This window comes from Linepithema humile, chromosome 1 (genome assembly GCF_040581485.1).
Source record: "Linepithema humile isolate Giens D197 chromosome 1, Lhum_UNIL_v1.0, whole genome shotgun sequence".
NCBI classification, from domain to species: Eukaryota; Metazoa; Arthropoda; class Insecta; order Hymenoptera; family Formicidae; genus Linepithema; species Linepithema humile.
This window is the reverse complement of record NC_090128.1, coordinates 566,778-582,336: the sequence shown is the minus strand read 5'-3', so window position 1 is coordinate 582,336 and position 15,559 is coordinate 566,778. Positions and strand designations below refer to the sequence as shown.

Sequence of the window (15,559 nt, the reverse complement as noted above, 5' to 3'; positions counted from 1 at the left end):
ACGGCTTCAATCTTCGTAACTGAAACTTTGAATTAAATTCTCCACATGACGATTATAATTTGACAGTTTACACGTGCATACATATCTTTTATAATTACTTATATGTCCATTTGATTTTAGTGATTAATTGTGATAAATGCAGTACACAACACATGTTCCAGAAATAAACAAACTGCTTAAGGAGAACCAATTTTAACTGAAATGCCAAGATGTTCAATATTAAAATTCAATGGGCTATCAAGAAATGTTATTACAAATTATTATCCATATTAGCTTAATTTTAATAATACACTATTTTGTTATTAAAATACTTTTTGTAGTATGTCAAGTTCTATTTTTGTCATTATTATTCTATCTTCTGGAAACTATTTCTTAATCACCTCTCAAAATTCTTGATCAAAAGATATCTTTACAAAGAACCGCTAACACTGGATCCTCTAACGTGATTTATTTACTCGTGGGCGTACATGGCTCGCGATCGTTTAACTGGAACCGAAGAAGTTCCAAGAGATATAATGTCGATAACCGGAAGTGGCTTGTTACTTTCTTGGTACATCAAACAGTCCACTTTCCACCCGTTCTGAAAACTTTCGATCGAAGCGAGCAGGAAGTGCCTTCTTCGCCATAAATTCATTACACAAGAACGAAAATTCTGGTTATCTCTCTATAGGCGTTGCCACGTGTGCCGCAATTCGCCAATTACAACGACGTGTCACACGGTCTCATTTGCGGTATGCGTTGCTCGCTAATTGTGTTGCATCGATCGTTCGACCGCGATGCGTGCCGACAATATCTTCGGCCAGCGCATGTGATTAAAGTATCCGTAAAGAAATGCGGGAAGGTTCCAAATATGAAAATCTCATTCTCGTTTAATTTCAAAAAGCTTTACTCGAACAAACCTCTAATTTGAAGATTATTTGCAACAAAAAAATTAGAAAATAAAGTATTTATTCAGAAAAAAAGAAAAAAAAGTGTAAGAGTAATGTATAACATTTACATACATTTCTCGCGATAAGAACTTATAAGATGCAACGATAGGGAAGTCAAAGGCCGCGCGAAATCCGCAACTTTCAAATGAGATGAGTCTTTAATTTGTGAGATTCACATTGTAGATACGATTTCTTATTTAAATTGGATTTTGCAAACTGTAGACTTGTCCGATTTCCGCGCAGAAGTTTTCAATTCGAACACATAGATAGAAATCAATGGAAGCAATAGGAATCAGGTCGCCGAGGAGGAGACGAGTCCGCAAAAGGAAAAAGCGCAAGGAGCGGGCTTATCGCCTGGCAATGCGAGTAGCCGTTTAAAAGGCACGAGGCATGACGAATTACGCATTCTGTCGCTATAATGAACAGCCGTCGATTCGGGAACGCATTCACTCCTTCTTCTTCCTTTTCTTCTTCTTCCCACCGCAGCAAATCTTCTGGCTGCTTCCTCGCTTTTCTTTTTTTCACGCCTCGCTGTGTATGTATACACCGCGCGGATTACATCAAGCATACCTCTCGCCTCTGGAAGGAAAGATGACGTCACGGCCCTTTCTGACCGGCCAAAGAGAAGCGCAGCCGCGTGCACCGTACAATCATCTTTCGTACCGCGGCCACGACTCGCCACTGTCGAGATGATTTACGAGGTCTTCACGGATTTTTGTTAAAAAGGAAGACCCGTTCTCCCTTGGCATTTTTAAATTTATCGGATCTCCCGAGATTTTTAATGCCGTCGCCTACACCGGGATGTACTTCTCGTCTTAAGCCACTTTGTCGCGGAACGAGGACATTGATGGACTCGGGGATTAGACGGAATCCCTGTAGGTTTAAAGAGATTGCAGTTCGAGATCGTACGTGCAATCGAGGAGTTTCGGGAGAGAGTTTCTTCACAACGACCGGCGATTGTATCTTATTGTTAGCCCTAAAACTCGACGACCTCGGAAGAAGTTAAATTTATATCACAACAAAAATTATAAAGACGATTAGAGAGTGTAGAAGAATATAATTTTTACTTTATCTACAAATTTTCAGAGAATCTGAAGAATCGAGTTCATCTTGGAAAAGATTCAAATCTTTGTTTTTATATTTGCTCAACATAAAATATTTTGCACAGATTCAACTTCAAATGTTTCTAAAATAAAATAAATATTATAATAATATAAACTTGATTCTTTTCAGAAATGTTTCAATGATACAAAAAAATTTGTTTTTAGTACTTATAAAAATTACAAATTTCATTGAAATAGAAGAATGACAATAGAAGAATTATTGTGCTTTTTAAGATTAATACAATATTTTAGATGATATTTTATAATAAATTAAAATTAATTTAAATTAAAATGTTCTATCGTTCTCATTGGCATTATGTAACTGGACGCCGTCTGAAATACGTTTTACGAGTATGTACGCAAGTTTGTTCAATTTGCGAGGAAACGGCTAATTTTACGAGCATAACGCGTATTTTCTCATTGGCCAGTTTACATAGTGTCAGCCTGAAACGAACAGACGCGAATTGACGTCATGACCTTTTTCGGTCCAGCAGAAACAAATAATTCAAATATCGAGTAAAGTTTTTTTAAAATCCCATCTGGATTATGTTTCCATCACTTCTCTTATTTCACACAGTTGAAATTTTTAACTTACAATTATAACAAAGTTAAAAGCTTTTACGAATTTATAATAAAATCTGCTAAATTAACTCAACATATTTCTTTCGAACACATTTTTTTGTAAGCAATTTAAACAATTTTTTGAATTAAAAATGTAATATGTTTACTTTCTAGAAAAGAAAATACATAAAAATGTTAATTTGCTGCATTTTTCGCGCAATGCAATTTAAAATTTATCTTCTTCAATTTAGAGTTAGCCGAAAAACATAAATTTAGTCGAAAGCGTACATATCATCTAATATCGTCACGCAATTTGAACACGTCGGCCGAAATTTACGACGGGGGCCATCGGCTGTTGCCGGTGGCTTATACGGTGTCACTCGTAAAACGACGGGCCGAACTGACGTCATGGTCCTTTCTGGACAGCCAAGGGAGATGGTGTGACTTTTTAGCGTTGTACACGCACGTCGCATCGCGCGGGACACCAGACCTCGCTCTGAAATTGCCGTAGGAGTAGTGGGAATGGCACAATTCTGCCTCTTCGGGTTAACGATTCGGCTCTAGACGTGGGCGTTAATGATAAATTGCAGGCATCTCGCGTTCCTCGCCGGTTTGGCATTGATCCCTATCTACGTAACGATTACCCAGATATTACGTATTACGTGCCATGTACCCACGTGCGAGCGAACGAGTGCGATACGACCGATCGAGCCTCCGAGTCTCATCGTCTCGTTGCCTAGGATTGACATAAATTGACACTAAAGCCAGCTTCCATCGCGACGGACGTCTTCCATCGAATCGGACCGCTCTAAGCCGAAGTGGCTAATCTTTCGATGGCTAAGGATTTTTTTAGAAGCAGCGAGATAATATTAACAACATTGTGGATAATGTCATTCGAGAAAAGAAATCGGCAATAATCCACTTTAGTCTAATAATTTTGACACCTTTGCCCAGATATGCAAAATGAGAAAGTGTTAACTTATATTGCTAGCAAGAAATTCAACGGTGGAAAAGAAATAATAATTTTCAATTAATAAGCATTTCCCTCAAAATGTTATCTTTTTTATTATCAAAAATTTTGAAAAGAACCGCATTTCTTTCGGAATCTTTAGCTTGAAGCCAATAATATGTAAAATTGGCCGGAAGAGAAACGTGTTAACTCTATTTCCTAGAGGCTGACTTTTCTCACTCGCGCGTCCGATATAATTAAAGGGGACGTTGATCCTACGTTGCAAAATTGAGTGGACAGATTGTTAAAACACAACGAGCGAGACAGAAAGCACAATGATCGCGTGACCGAGTGCTATCATGCGCTCGCGCGAGCTTTTAGAGCGCGGCGGCAAATTTAGAGCGCGCGCTACACTTTCATTTTCACATTCTCCGATGTCTAAAACCGTCCCCGAGAATTTCACCGCCCTCGAAAGGCCCGTTAAAACAAGCGATGCGGCACAGTTCTAATTAAAACGAGTGTCGGCGGCGAGGCAGGGTGCACCGAGATAGATGAAAGACCAGAGAAAATTTCAGTGTAGGGGAAGGCGGGGGAGGAGGGCGGCCGCACGCCCACGCGATGAAAGAGAAGAAGACACGGGAATCGGCAGTGCGCGTGCAGGCCCTGTTTTGTTTTGCTTCGTCGAGAAAAGTAGGGTATCTAAGCGCCGATAAAGAAATCTCCGCCTCGACGCCGGCACACTGGTGAGCTATACTCTTCTACTCGATACCGAAACTACGTGTTAAATTGACGCATCGTCCCTTGACACTGCGCTGGGAGCAGCACCCGCTAGAAGCTGCTAACAATTTTCCGCCGGGAAACTCGATTTAGTGCTGCGCAGAATATATACTAGCACACTCTGGATTTATTGAGAAATATTTTTCGTCGAGTTTGCTCGAAAATTATTGATATACATCGTGGAAAAGGATTTATATAAATATGTTTTCAAATTGTTTAAAAGATTCTTAATAAAATACTTCTTTGCTTTATTCTATTTTAGAAATTTTTTATAAAATCTTAAGTAACTTGAAACTACAAAATTTCAAGAGAAAAGAGATATATTTGAAAGATAAGCTGTTATAATCTCTTTAGCGTTCGTTACCGTAATCGATATTTATACAAACAAACTTCTCATTTAAACTTCTAAAAGTCGATTATAAGTGTCTTTCTCATTTATCAGATTTGAGAAATTAATAATTATAAGAATATGTATTCTACAGAACTTATCACAATCTTTAAAATTAAATCAAATTCTAAATTACAAAATTGCTAATTTAATGGTGATAAGCATTTTGTCCAGATTTTTCTAACAATCAAAATTTATAAAAATTTATATTCAGAATTTAAAACAGCCACAATCGAGCATCTTTACAGGATCAGCATTTGCAAGGATAATGTATCGAAAATCAGCGTCTCTGCCTTTCGATTCGTGCTCGATTCATTGTAGATTCGTCACCCCGGTGTATTTTACGCACTGATAAAGAACGCTGCGCACTGATAAGGGCCACAAAACGGATACACACACGTTGCAGTCCTACGCGTTCTTTGCTGTTCTTTGATATCGCAAAATGCGGGGGTGAAGTACGTTTCCGGTCTGTCATTGTGCCAACATCGGGCAGAATCACCACCTTATGCTTCGCAAAATCATTTCCGAATAAAATCTGTACAATTTGCAAAATTTTTTACAGTCAAATTTTCTCATTTTTGTGGAATATTTATATAAATTTTTCATATTTTCTATTTACGAAAATATCATTAAAATGATACATTACTAACTCAGTATTAAATATAATATAGTCGATAGTGCAAAAAAGTATAAGATGTCAGTAATCAATGAAAACACATTTTAGATCAATTATTTTTCTTCAGCAACGTTGAAGTAAATTTTTCTGGTTGTTTCTAAATCTTCTAAAACATTCGACGCAGCAGTACAAAAAGTGTTGAATTATTTTCTCACCTTAACTTCCTTAGTTCACTGTTTGAATGAATTGGCAAGACTAATCAATAATCCTCTCGAGTAAAATCCATTCTAGTTCAAATGAAATAAAAAGCATACATTTTCAAGTAAATTCAATTATGATATAACGTTCGTCTCTCTTTATTCCCTCCTATTTGGAGCGAGTTCTAAATTAATCTACGCGACCCACTTTCCGGGACTTTCACATTCGTGAAAAATATCAGGCTGACGAAAGTGTTGGAGATCAAACGAGACAAAAGCTGGAAGTTGAGAACTGGAAGAGGGAGGATAAAGCACCACGCGCTTGCTGATAACGCATTTCCCATTTGACAAGTTGCTCTGTGAACCCAGTTCACTCTTGGAAACCGGATGTACATGTGATCTCATATCCAGATATCCGCTCCTCTATCCTTCCTGCTTGAAATTTCTGCGGCATATTCTACCACGTGCAAAGTTACTGTAACGGTATCCGGTTGCGATTCTCTCTCTTCTTTCTCCGGTTCTTGTTTGCATCCAACTTTACTCCACCGATGCTCAAGAGTATTAGCATTCGCAATAATCAGGATAACTTCCGCGATAACTAAATTCTTTCTAATTGGCTCTCCAAGTCGATTCGGGACAACGTAATCCTATAAAATATATTTGTCAACATTTTATTGCATTGAGACGAAATAAAATATCAAAATTAGCATATATTAAATTTGCAATCTAACTTTATAATTGAGCTTCTCTCTTATGTAGCGTATTACGTTCTTACTATAATTTTCGCGGCAAACAGAAGCGCACTCGAGCTACGCTTTTGAAATGTCGATTATTACGTTAGCACGCATGACAAGCCCGTGTCAATTTTTCATGAAAGTACGTCGCTACGCGAATTCTTTCTTCTGAATGAGTAAAAACATCGGAATTCCATATCCATTGTATCCCATTTACAGATACAACGTCCGATTCTACTGTGTCATATAGCGGGTTTCCCTTTTCGCTCACACCAGGGATCCAATCAATACTGGCCTTTAAAAGGCATCCTCTATCAATTTTGTATCGGGTCTGTCCATAAATGGAAAGCAACAGCATGTCCTGTCCGCCGCGCCACGTAAATGCTTGTTATGTTGACCGCGCCTCGCTATATTGACTTATGAATATATTATCATCTTACAAAGTTTTCACTTTACGGCATGACGACGTGAAAGTAGTTTACAAATATTTATTTCTTCAAATAATTAAATATATATTTTTCTCACGCGTCTTTCAATTAATATTTTTCTACATTAAAGATTTATTCTATAGATACTTATGTTATAGATTTATTTTTACAAAACAATTGCAAAAATGCTTACGAATACAATTAAAAATATTTTATTGTTGTTGATGTGTTATTATCGTGCACGGAAGTGTTACAATATGATTTTCATAATGTGACTTTTGATTCCACAAGAAAGCTGGACGACTGCAATTGCCAATCTCCATTCGGCCATTATAGCGTTTATGATCGGACACGTTTCTTACATCTTACGCAACAAATTAACTGATAACATCGCTCGTTGTGAACGCATGTTACGCGTGTATAATAGACATTTGTGCGTAGACGTATGCGTGATAAGCATTGACATTTGACCAGGCGAAAAAAATCTGTACTGTACTTAAACATAACATCGTCACTAAATTCCCCGAATCTAGAATTCTATGTACTTGTATGATTATTTAACATCTTCAGTGTTTTACTTAAATATGAATGCAATCTACGAGTATTTATTTATTTATTTTAACAATGAAATCTTTACTAATTACTATATCTTAATACACATATTAACATTAACATTGAATTTAATTATCATTATTAAATAATTCCGTTAATTAAATCATCTCTAAAGTGTTTGTCAAAAATTCAATATAAGGTTTATTTAGAAACAATTTGTAGTATGTATTGCTATAATATTATTTATTATTATTATACTATTGTTATAATATTATTATAAATGTGATGCATTATACTTCTTATATTATAATATTTATTTGCTTGTAATATTTACTAGTTCACGATCAATTTTGTTTACAATTTTAATAAATATCCAATTTTATTGGCACTAAATTGGATAAACTGATACGAAGATATTGCACACGCTTAGCAGCGATAAGCAATGTCGCCTGATGATAAACTTCTAAAATGCAAACAGAAAAACATAATGGCGCTACATGGTAAAGCATCTGAGAAATAACAAGAAAATTGCATGTCATCAAAATGTTGTGTAGAATTTGCAACGCATTAATACGCATTTTTGCAAACGAGTAAACAGTTTTTATAAACCGCCGTACTTTCAGCTATTAAAAGTACCAAGTGTTTCGCTGCGAATGCAGTGAGATCTGCGCGGAGAGAGATTCAAGCTCACTCTCGACAAATAAGAAACGCTAAAACGGAAAAGGGAACGAAGTAAACATGCTAAAACTCAAAGGGGACAAGTAATGACGTTGCAACCGCGCACGCAACAGCCGCACAAGACGTCCAGCCGCGAATTACGCCGTGTGGGACGATGCGAAAAAGCCGACGAGTAGTTGTAAAATCCATCTGTTTAGCTTCTACTGCAAACGTTTTTTCCGCGAGAATTAACATGAATGCCGTAAGACGATTTTTCCACTGTTACAGAATTTCACTTCCTTAGCCGATTCTCGCTTTTACACAAACTCAAACATTTATTTTTCTTTAGAAATCTATATCTTAATTATTATCTCAAAATAATTTAGATTCTCTAATATGTTGAATCATTATGTCACAATCAATTACGTTCAATCAATTCTATCTTCATCGGAAAGGAGGAAAACATAAAGATTCATAAATAATAATGAGAAAGAAAAAGAAGCAATAATAAGAATTCGAGTAATAATAAGCGCTTCGAAGTTTTTTCAAGCGTGAAAATTTCACAAGCGAGCAATTCTCCGTCCGGAACATTATCACGTTGGGTGCTGCGAGACGAGAAACATATTCTTCGGGTGTGTAAACGACGTGAAGAGAATATGCCTTGATGCACCGCTAATTAGGCGGGAACGTGCCGATGCGGTTGCATCGTCGCCCTTTAACTAGCTCGAATTGAGCGCAATAGACGCCGGCGGCGATGCATTTATATTTTATGCCCCGCGCTTCCAGTTGCATTTTGCATACGCACGCTTCACGACGCACTTTTACGATCTTGACCCGGACGCGAGCACAATCGCGCACTCCTCGAATCGCACCGCGGCGACGGTGGCACGGCAACGCCGACAACTCGAACGACCTTCTTCCGAATCAAGGATACGACGCCAATCATATCTGCAATTGCAACGATGTACTCATTGCGAGATGTACTTGAACGCGGCGACGGTGGCGTTAATTATAATTGAGCATGGGGATAATAAAGATCGATTGCAGAAGAGCTCGGCGCAAAGTCGGCTTTACGGAAGTTAAGTTTTATTTAAAAGCGTGTGTAAATATTCATAGAGTATCAAAATAAATTGTGTTACGCTGTAAAATAAATTATGATTAGTGGTATTTTTTGTTACTCCAAAATAAATCTCGTTGGATTTTCTGGATCAGATACTTAAATCTTGGACGAAGTATTGTTAAAAACCAACAGTTTACGACTGACATAAATTTTCTGATTATTAAAACAATTTCAATTACACAATAATGACGAAATACAAATTTATATAATGAAAAACAAATTCATTTTGCGAGAAATTACCATAAAGTAATTTTCAAAAAGCATTTTGAAACCTCAGTTTTCAAACCCTATCCGAGCTTTTTCCTCGATAATGTTTCTGTTTTAAGTGGTGCTACTTACAAGTTGATTGTAAAATATTAATAAAAAAATTTTAACATTGAAATCATGTGTGCGTAAAGTAAAAAAATTTTATAACTTTTTAAGTTTTTAATTTTTTGTTTAAAATTTTTTTGAAACTTGAAGTCTTTTCTTCAAAACACTTTTTTAGAAATTCAGCTATGATTTTCTTTTTAGTAAGTTATTGCTATTTAAAATTAACATTTTTTATTTTTTTAGTGCTAGACGCGGAAAAATTATTTTTTAATTGATTAAATTTATTGTTTAAGAATAAGTGAAAACAGAAAATCAAAGATAAATCTACAAGATAAAAATATTGACATTCTCTATATCACAGGCAACAATAGTAGGAAATCGAAATTTGCATAGTAAATTTTACGCGCTGCTCGCCGCGGCTATGCTATACCTGAACTACTTTCATACGCTTTTTCACACTTTTTTACACAAAAACTTCCTATATTTGTTTTTTTTTTATGCTAAATAAAATATATACCAACAATGCATTTTTGTAATTGTTAAAAATTGTGAAAAATTATGCATTTATTATAATTTCTGCTTTTTTCCTTTCATTCAGGGTGAAGATGGTATACGAGGATTTGTGGGAGTCCCAGGACTTTCCGTACGTATAAACTACTTTATCACTTTCTGAAATAAACTACATCAAAATCTGCAATCAAAGACAGAGATATCTATTTTATATTCTCGTTAATAATTAAATATACAATTTTACACTTTACTACTTTTATTCATGTATATGTTATTAGTGCAATTTAGATAATCTGAGATAAATTATTCAATTATTCTTTTAAGATAAATATGACACAAATTTCTAACGTAATCTAATAATTGGATTTAGAAAACCCTAATTAAAAATATTTGTTTCTGACAAATTTTCTCCATATTATGATGAAAAAATAATATTTTAGACTTGTGATGAATGGAATTTAAGGACGCTTTAGCGTTTTATTTATTCATTATTACACTCAAGTTTGAGGAGCACGCATGGGAATATGAATTTATTATTCAGAAAAGCTGTAGCAAATGATCTTTAGGGTAATCCGGGAATACTCGGAGTGGTGGGTCCGGATGGACTGGATGGATGCAACGGAACCGACGGTCGTGGCGGTGCACCGGGCATGCCTGGAGTTTTCGGGCCACGTGGTTCACAAGGACCTACGGGAGATTATGGCCCCCCAGGAGAGCCTGGTGATGGAGGCATCAACTCGGTCGGCGCCAAAGGAATTCGCGGAAATCCTGGTATCGACGGACAGGAGGTAAGAGCGTTTCGCGTCTTATATGATTAGATATTATTGATTTTAAACCACTGCATTGGCAATATTAATATATAAATGCGTCTCCAAAATATGGAACATTTGATATATATTGGACATGTGATTTATTTTTATATGACATTAATTTATCGGGTTCTGCATGATACTGAAATTAAAATAAATTAAATTAACGATCACATTATATTATATGTTTGATAACGATATTATGATACAATTGTATCTTTTTCGTTATTGATTGTTATTAAATCTCGAATTATTTCAAATTATACGCACCATACATCGTCCGTTTAAATCTATGTGATTTTCTCTTTACACATATTATTATACATATATACTTCTGTAACATTTTAATTAAAATGTAACATTAACGTTTAATGTATTATTTATAATCAAAAAGTGAACTTTGCAGTAAAATAAATTTAAATAAAATAAAATAAATAACAATAAATGTATATATAAGTAAAATGGATGAAATTGATCTCTTTGTGATGTTATCACGTATAGTACACATATTGCCTCTCACGGCACTATCGCAAATATAATATTGCCGTTAAATCCGCTTGTACGATTGTAGTCCTCGACCTTAAAGCTCGTGTTCGCGTTTCCAGGGTTATCGAGGACAGCAGGGGATCACTGGTGAAACGGGTTATCCAGGAGAGACAGGCGACTTTGTAAGTAATAAGAAAATTATATATATATACAATTGTTTAAGATACAGTTATTTAGGATATTGCAACGCTAGTCGATCGGCGCCAACTTGAGGCAAACCTCGCATGAGCGTTTAGAATTCGGTCCCTGAAGATGAGGAAGAAACAGAAACGAGAGAGGAGCCCGCTCGGGACACCTCTCGTTCCTTTTTGCGAGACACCACCTACTCGCATGAAATATTGTCTGCCGGCCAAAGTATTCCCCGGCAATATTTAACAGGTACCGGGTAAAGAAGCAAGAAAAGAGGTGGAAAGAATCCGAAAGAATTCTGCGCCGCGATATCGCGCGATAAGCACCGCTTCGAGGAATCTTCTTACACGCAGCGGGTTAAAAGTCGTCTTTGAACACGAGTGCGAATGCTCGTCTGAGCTTTAGACGGAAATGCGCCTGTCGGAATAAACGTTCCGAAAGAAAGACAATTCTTATGCGTCTCGATTATGCAACAAAGTGAGCAATGGGAGTTTTTTTTTAAGAATAATTGAAAAAAAAGAAAAAATAACAAGAATAAAAATAATAAGTTGCAAATTTTAAGAAATGATTGATCAGTATTGATCGCCAATAGAGACTATTTTTACACCATTTTCTTATACTAAAATATAGCCGAAAAGAGAGCCAAAAAATATACATTGATATACAAAAATAGAAGAAAATAAAATATCAGACTTAGTTTAAAGAAAATAGAATAAATCACAGATCATGCAATTTAAGAAAATAAATTATCTTCTTTTAGTTACAGCTATTTCTTCTACTATTTTTATTAAAGAGAGAGAGAAAGCCTAGAAATAAACATATAATATAGTGATACACTAGAATAAAAGAGGAAAAATTAAATAGTAAATAAAAGATTAGATTTAAATTTAAAAATTAAAGACTTGCAATTTAAGAATCGATCATCTTTTTTCAATTATAGCTATTTTTATGTTACTTTCTTGTCCAGAAATAAATATTGATATACTAATATAGAATAAAAGAAGAGAAAAAATTAAAAATAAAATAAGAGACTAAGTTTAAATGAAGAAAAATAAATAAAATTAATGGCTTACAATGAAAAAACAATAGATTGAACATCTTTCGATTGCAATTGCGTGATTCGAGAAGCATAAGTAACGCATAGTAATGCGACGTGATGCAGTGACATCATCAAGTATTTCGGCTCGTATAAACGACAACAAAACTTTACGAGATTCTTATAGCGCATAGTAGACACGATGGCTTCTCGAAAATTATCTGCATCACTTGCAGCCGGGTTACGCCAGCAAGGTTGAATTACGTACGCGATGAATTCACGTACTCCCTATGGCACAAGAAGAAGGAAGGTTTAATGTTCCCAGCGTGTGTACTTACGCAGTACTTACGCTACATACTTGCTACTTATCAGCTACTTTCACCACTGCACGTAGGAAGTGTTTTCTCGTTCGCGATTCGCTTGACGCAGCTTATTACGAGCGATAACTTCTCGCGGAAGATCATAGCTTTACTGACGGAAGACACATTTCTCACAATGTGACAGATACTGCGGAATATTTTTTAAACGACATTATTAATGAAACTGTGTCTTTTATTAGAAATAATTTTGAACGTATCAACAAGAACGTAAAGAATCAAATAAAAGACATTAAAAGAGGATTCCCCGTACTTAATCGCTAAATACGAAACGATCCGCTGAAATCCGAAACGTCGCGCCCGATGTCGGCTGCTATCTGCTGACACGACTGTCGCTGATAGCGCGAGAGCCGTCTCTCTTCTCGAGATGACGGAGAGAAGATTCTACCCGGCGGGACCAACGTCTTCTAAAAAAATCCGACGAGTCCGGATCCTCCTTTTTGTTGACCCTCAGCAAAGAGCGAACCGTTAAGACAATCGACTACCGGAAACCGGTTCTCTCATTGATAATATGTTGATCGCGCTGCAATTGCATAAGTAAATCTTTAATGGTACAAACCTCCATTTGGCACCTTTCTTCTGAATTAATGGAAAACGAATCAACAATTAATTCGACAAATTATGATGATATAATAAATTCACACTTTTTTAACAAATAAAAAATAGATCGACTGGTGTTAATTTTAATATATTGATTTATCATTTTTTATTTTTTATCCAGTAAAAGGATTTAGATAAATCTTTCAGTATCATATTGTTACATATGTAATAATAATAATAATAATTGAAGGATATTCCTCTAAATCTTAATTTTAGAATGTAATTGTGCACGTTAATGGAAGCAAAATATGATGTTTTGCGCGGCGATTGATATATTCTTGTAGCGTGTGTGTGATAGCTTCATTTCGCTCGTAGTAAAAATAAACAGGGATGGCCCAGGACGTGCACTTAAATTAGCATTATAATGGACTCATAATACATGCACTTACGCTCTGCCACGCTAGATGTAACTTCAACGTAATGCGTGTGCAACATATAGAACCGCATCAAGATATATCGGGTGTCTCGAGAGAGTCGCGTCGAATTGCTCAACTTTAAATCAGATTTAGATCCGATCCAAAGATTAATTTCCAAATACACATCAACATTTCGAAATACGTTAATATTAATATATTTTCAAATTATTATTTTCCAAATATCCTTATTAATATGTTTTAAATGTGCTTAAATTGAAGAAAGAGGGGACTTGATATATTTGAGAATATCACTTCAAAATATTTTTATTTTAAAAATATAATAATGTTGAAATATTTTTGGGGAATTGTATTTGTAAATGATAAAGCGAAGACGATGCTTCTCTAGGGTTGGCCAGGTGCTCCTGGATTGCCAGGCCTGCAAGGTGATCGCGGTGACGCCGTGTATGGTGTGAAGGGTCAACCTGGTGAGCAGGGAGACAGAGGAGAGCCTGGATCGCCGGGTAAGGACGAATATAAAAAAAATCCAAAGTCGACGCCTGTGAAAGGTCAGCCGGGGCCGAAAGGTGTAAGGGGCAATTATGGCAATCGAGGTCGCAAAGGAGAGTTGGGCACCAAAGGACCACAGGTGATTGTGTTGTGCCAAATGTGATTATAATACTAAGCGTAGCATTTAAAAAACTGCATTCGATGCAATTTTCTACTTGTCATATACAAAATTTATGCGACTGTTTCGCGCGAATTAATTTAGTTGAAAATAAAATTAAAACACACCTTGAGTTCAAATAAAATGTATATTGTTTAGGGTCGACCGGGTTTCTTGGGTATCAAAGGTGTGAAAGGTGAACAAGGTGACGATGGACCAAGAGGTAAGCAAGGTGTCGAGGGCCCAGCAGGCCCGGCTGGTGAGAAGGGAGAGAAAGGAGCTCCAGGATTCTCTGGGCTGCCCGGTGCGGATGGTGTCGATGTAAGCGCATTGTACACAACTTAATGAAGAAGCCTTAATTTAAAAATTAAAATTATTAATATCGCAGCATTTTTAATGAATGGAGTTAAATATAAATTTCACAGTCTACAATGTTAGACGAATTGTATATAATTGTACATTAATTCATTATAAAAGGGAGAACTAGGAGAGGAAGGAAATCGCGGTCAGCCTGGTAGACAAGGTGCTGAGGGAGAACCTGGACGATATATCCCAGAGCTTGATGAGATAATCGCCGGAAACATCGGAATCCAAGGAGATCTTGGTCAGTACAAACATACAATCTGTATTATATTGGTAGAGAATTTATTTTTTTATATTAAAAAAAATAATATTAATTATTAGTTCAAATAAGCTACTAGAACCTGAGCTGTGGTTTAACGTGCTCTATTATTTTCAATTCTTTATTACTGTACATACGTTTCGGCCCTTAGGTTTTGGCCATCTTCACACTGTACAATTTAATCTAAATGCATCATTAATTCTAAACATAAATTTGTACGCAATGCAATCCGATTTTTTTTTCTGCCGAAACGTAAGTAGTAGCTTATTTTAACTAATAATTTATTGTATAATAGAAGAATAAAAGAGAGTCATCGCAATTCATATGTTTGTTTTCGAATAATATTAATATTTTTAAAAACTAAGACCAAGAAAAAATTTATTTTTAGCTAAAAAGACTTTTAAAACTTTTGCTGTTTATACAGGTCCACCTGGTGAGGCTGGTGAAGCAGGAACACCTGGTCTGCCAGGAAAGGTCGGTTTTATAGGACCGCCAGGGTCACCAGGACCTCCAGGTATTTTTGGTTTGCCAGGAGCGAAAGGATCATCCATAAAAGGAGAACAAGGAGATGACGGTACGTTTCGTAA

General features: G+C 36.0%; 1 protein-coding gene across 1 annotated transcript in view; it reads left to right on the top strand.

Moving 5' to 3' along the window:
* vkg (viking) overlaps positions 1–15,559 on the top strand; it is a 47,893-nt gene that overhangs the window by 23,469 nt on the left and 8,865 nt on the right. The window contains exons 3-9 of the mRNA XM_012370596.2: positions 9,922–9,966; positions 10,400–10,621; positions 11,248–11,310; positions 14,093–14,332; positions 14,510–14,671; positions 14,828–14,954; positions 15,397–15,546. Of these exons, the coding sequence (XP_012226019.2) occupies positions 9,922–9,966; positions 10,400–10,621; positions 11,248–11,310; positions 14,093–14,332; positions 14,510–14,671; positions 14,828–14,954; positions 15,397–15,546 (1,009 nt within the window). The remainder of the gene's footprint in view (positions 1–9,921; positions 9,967–10,399; positions 10,622–11,247; positions 11,311–14,092; positions 14,333–14,509; positions 14,672–14,827; positions 14,955–15,396; positions 15,547–15,559) is intronic.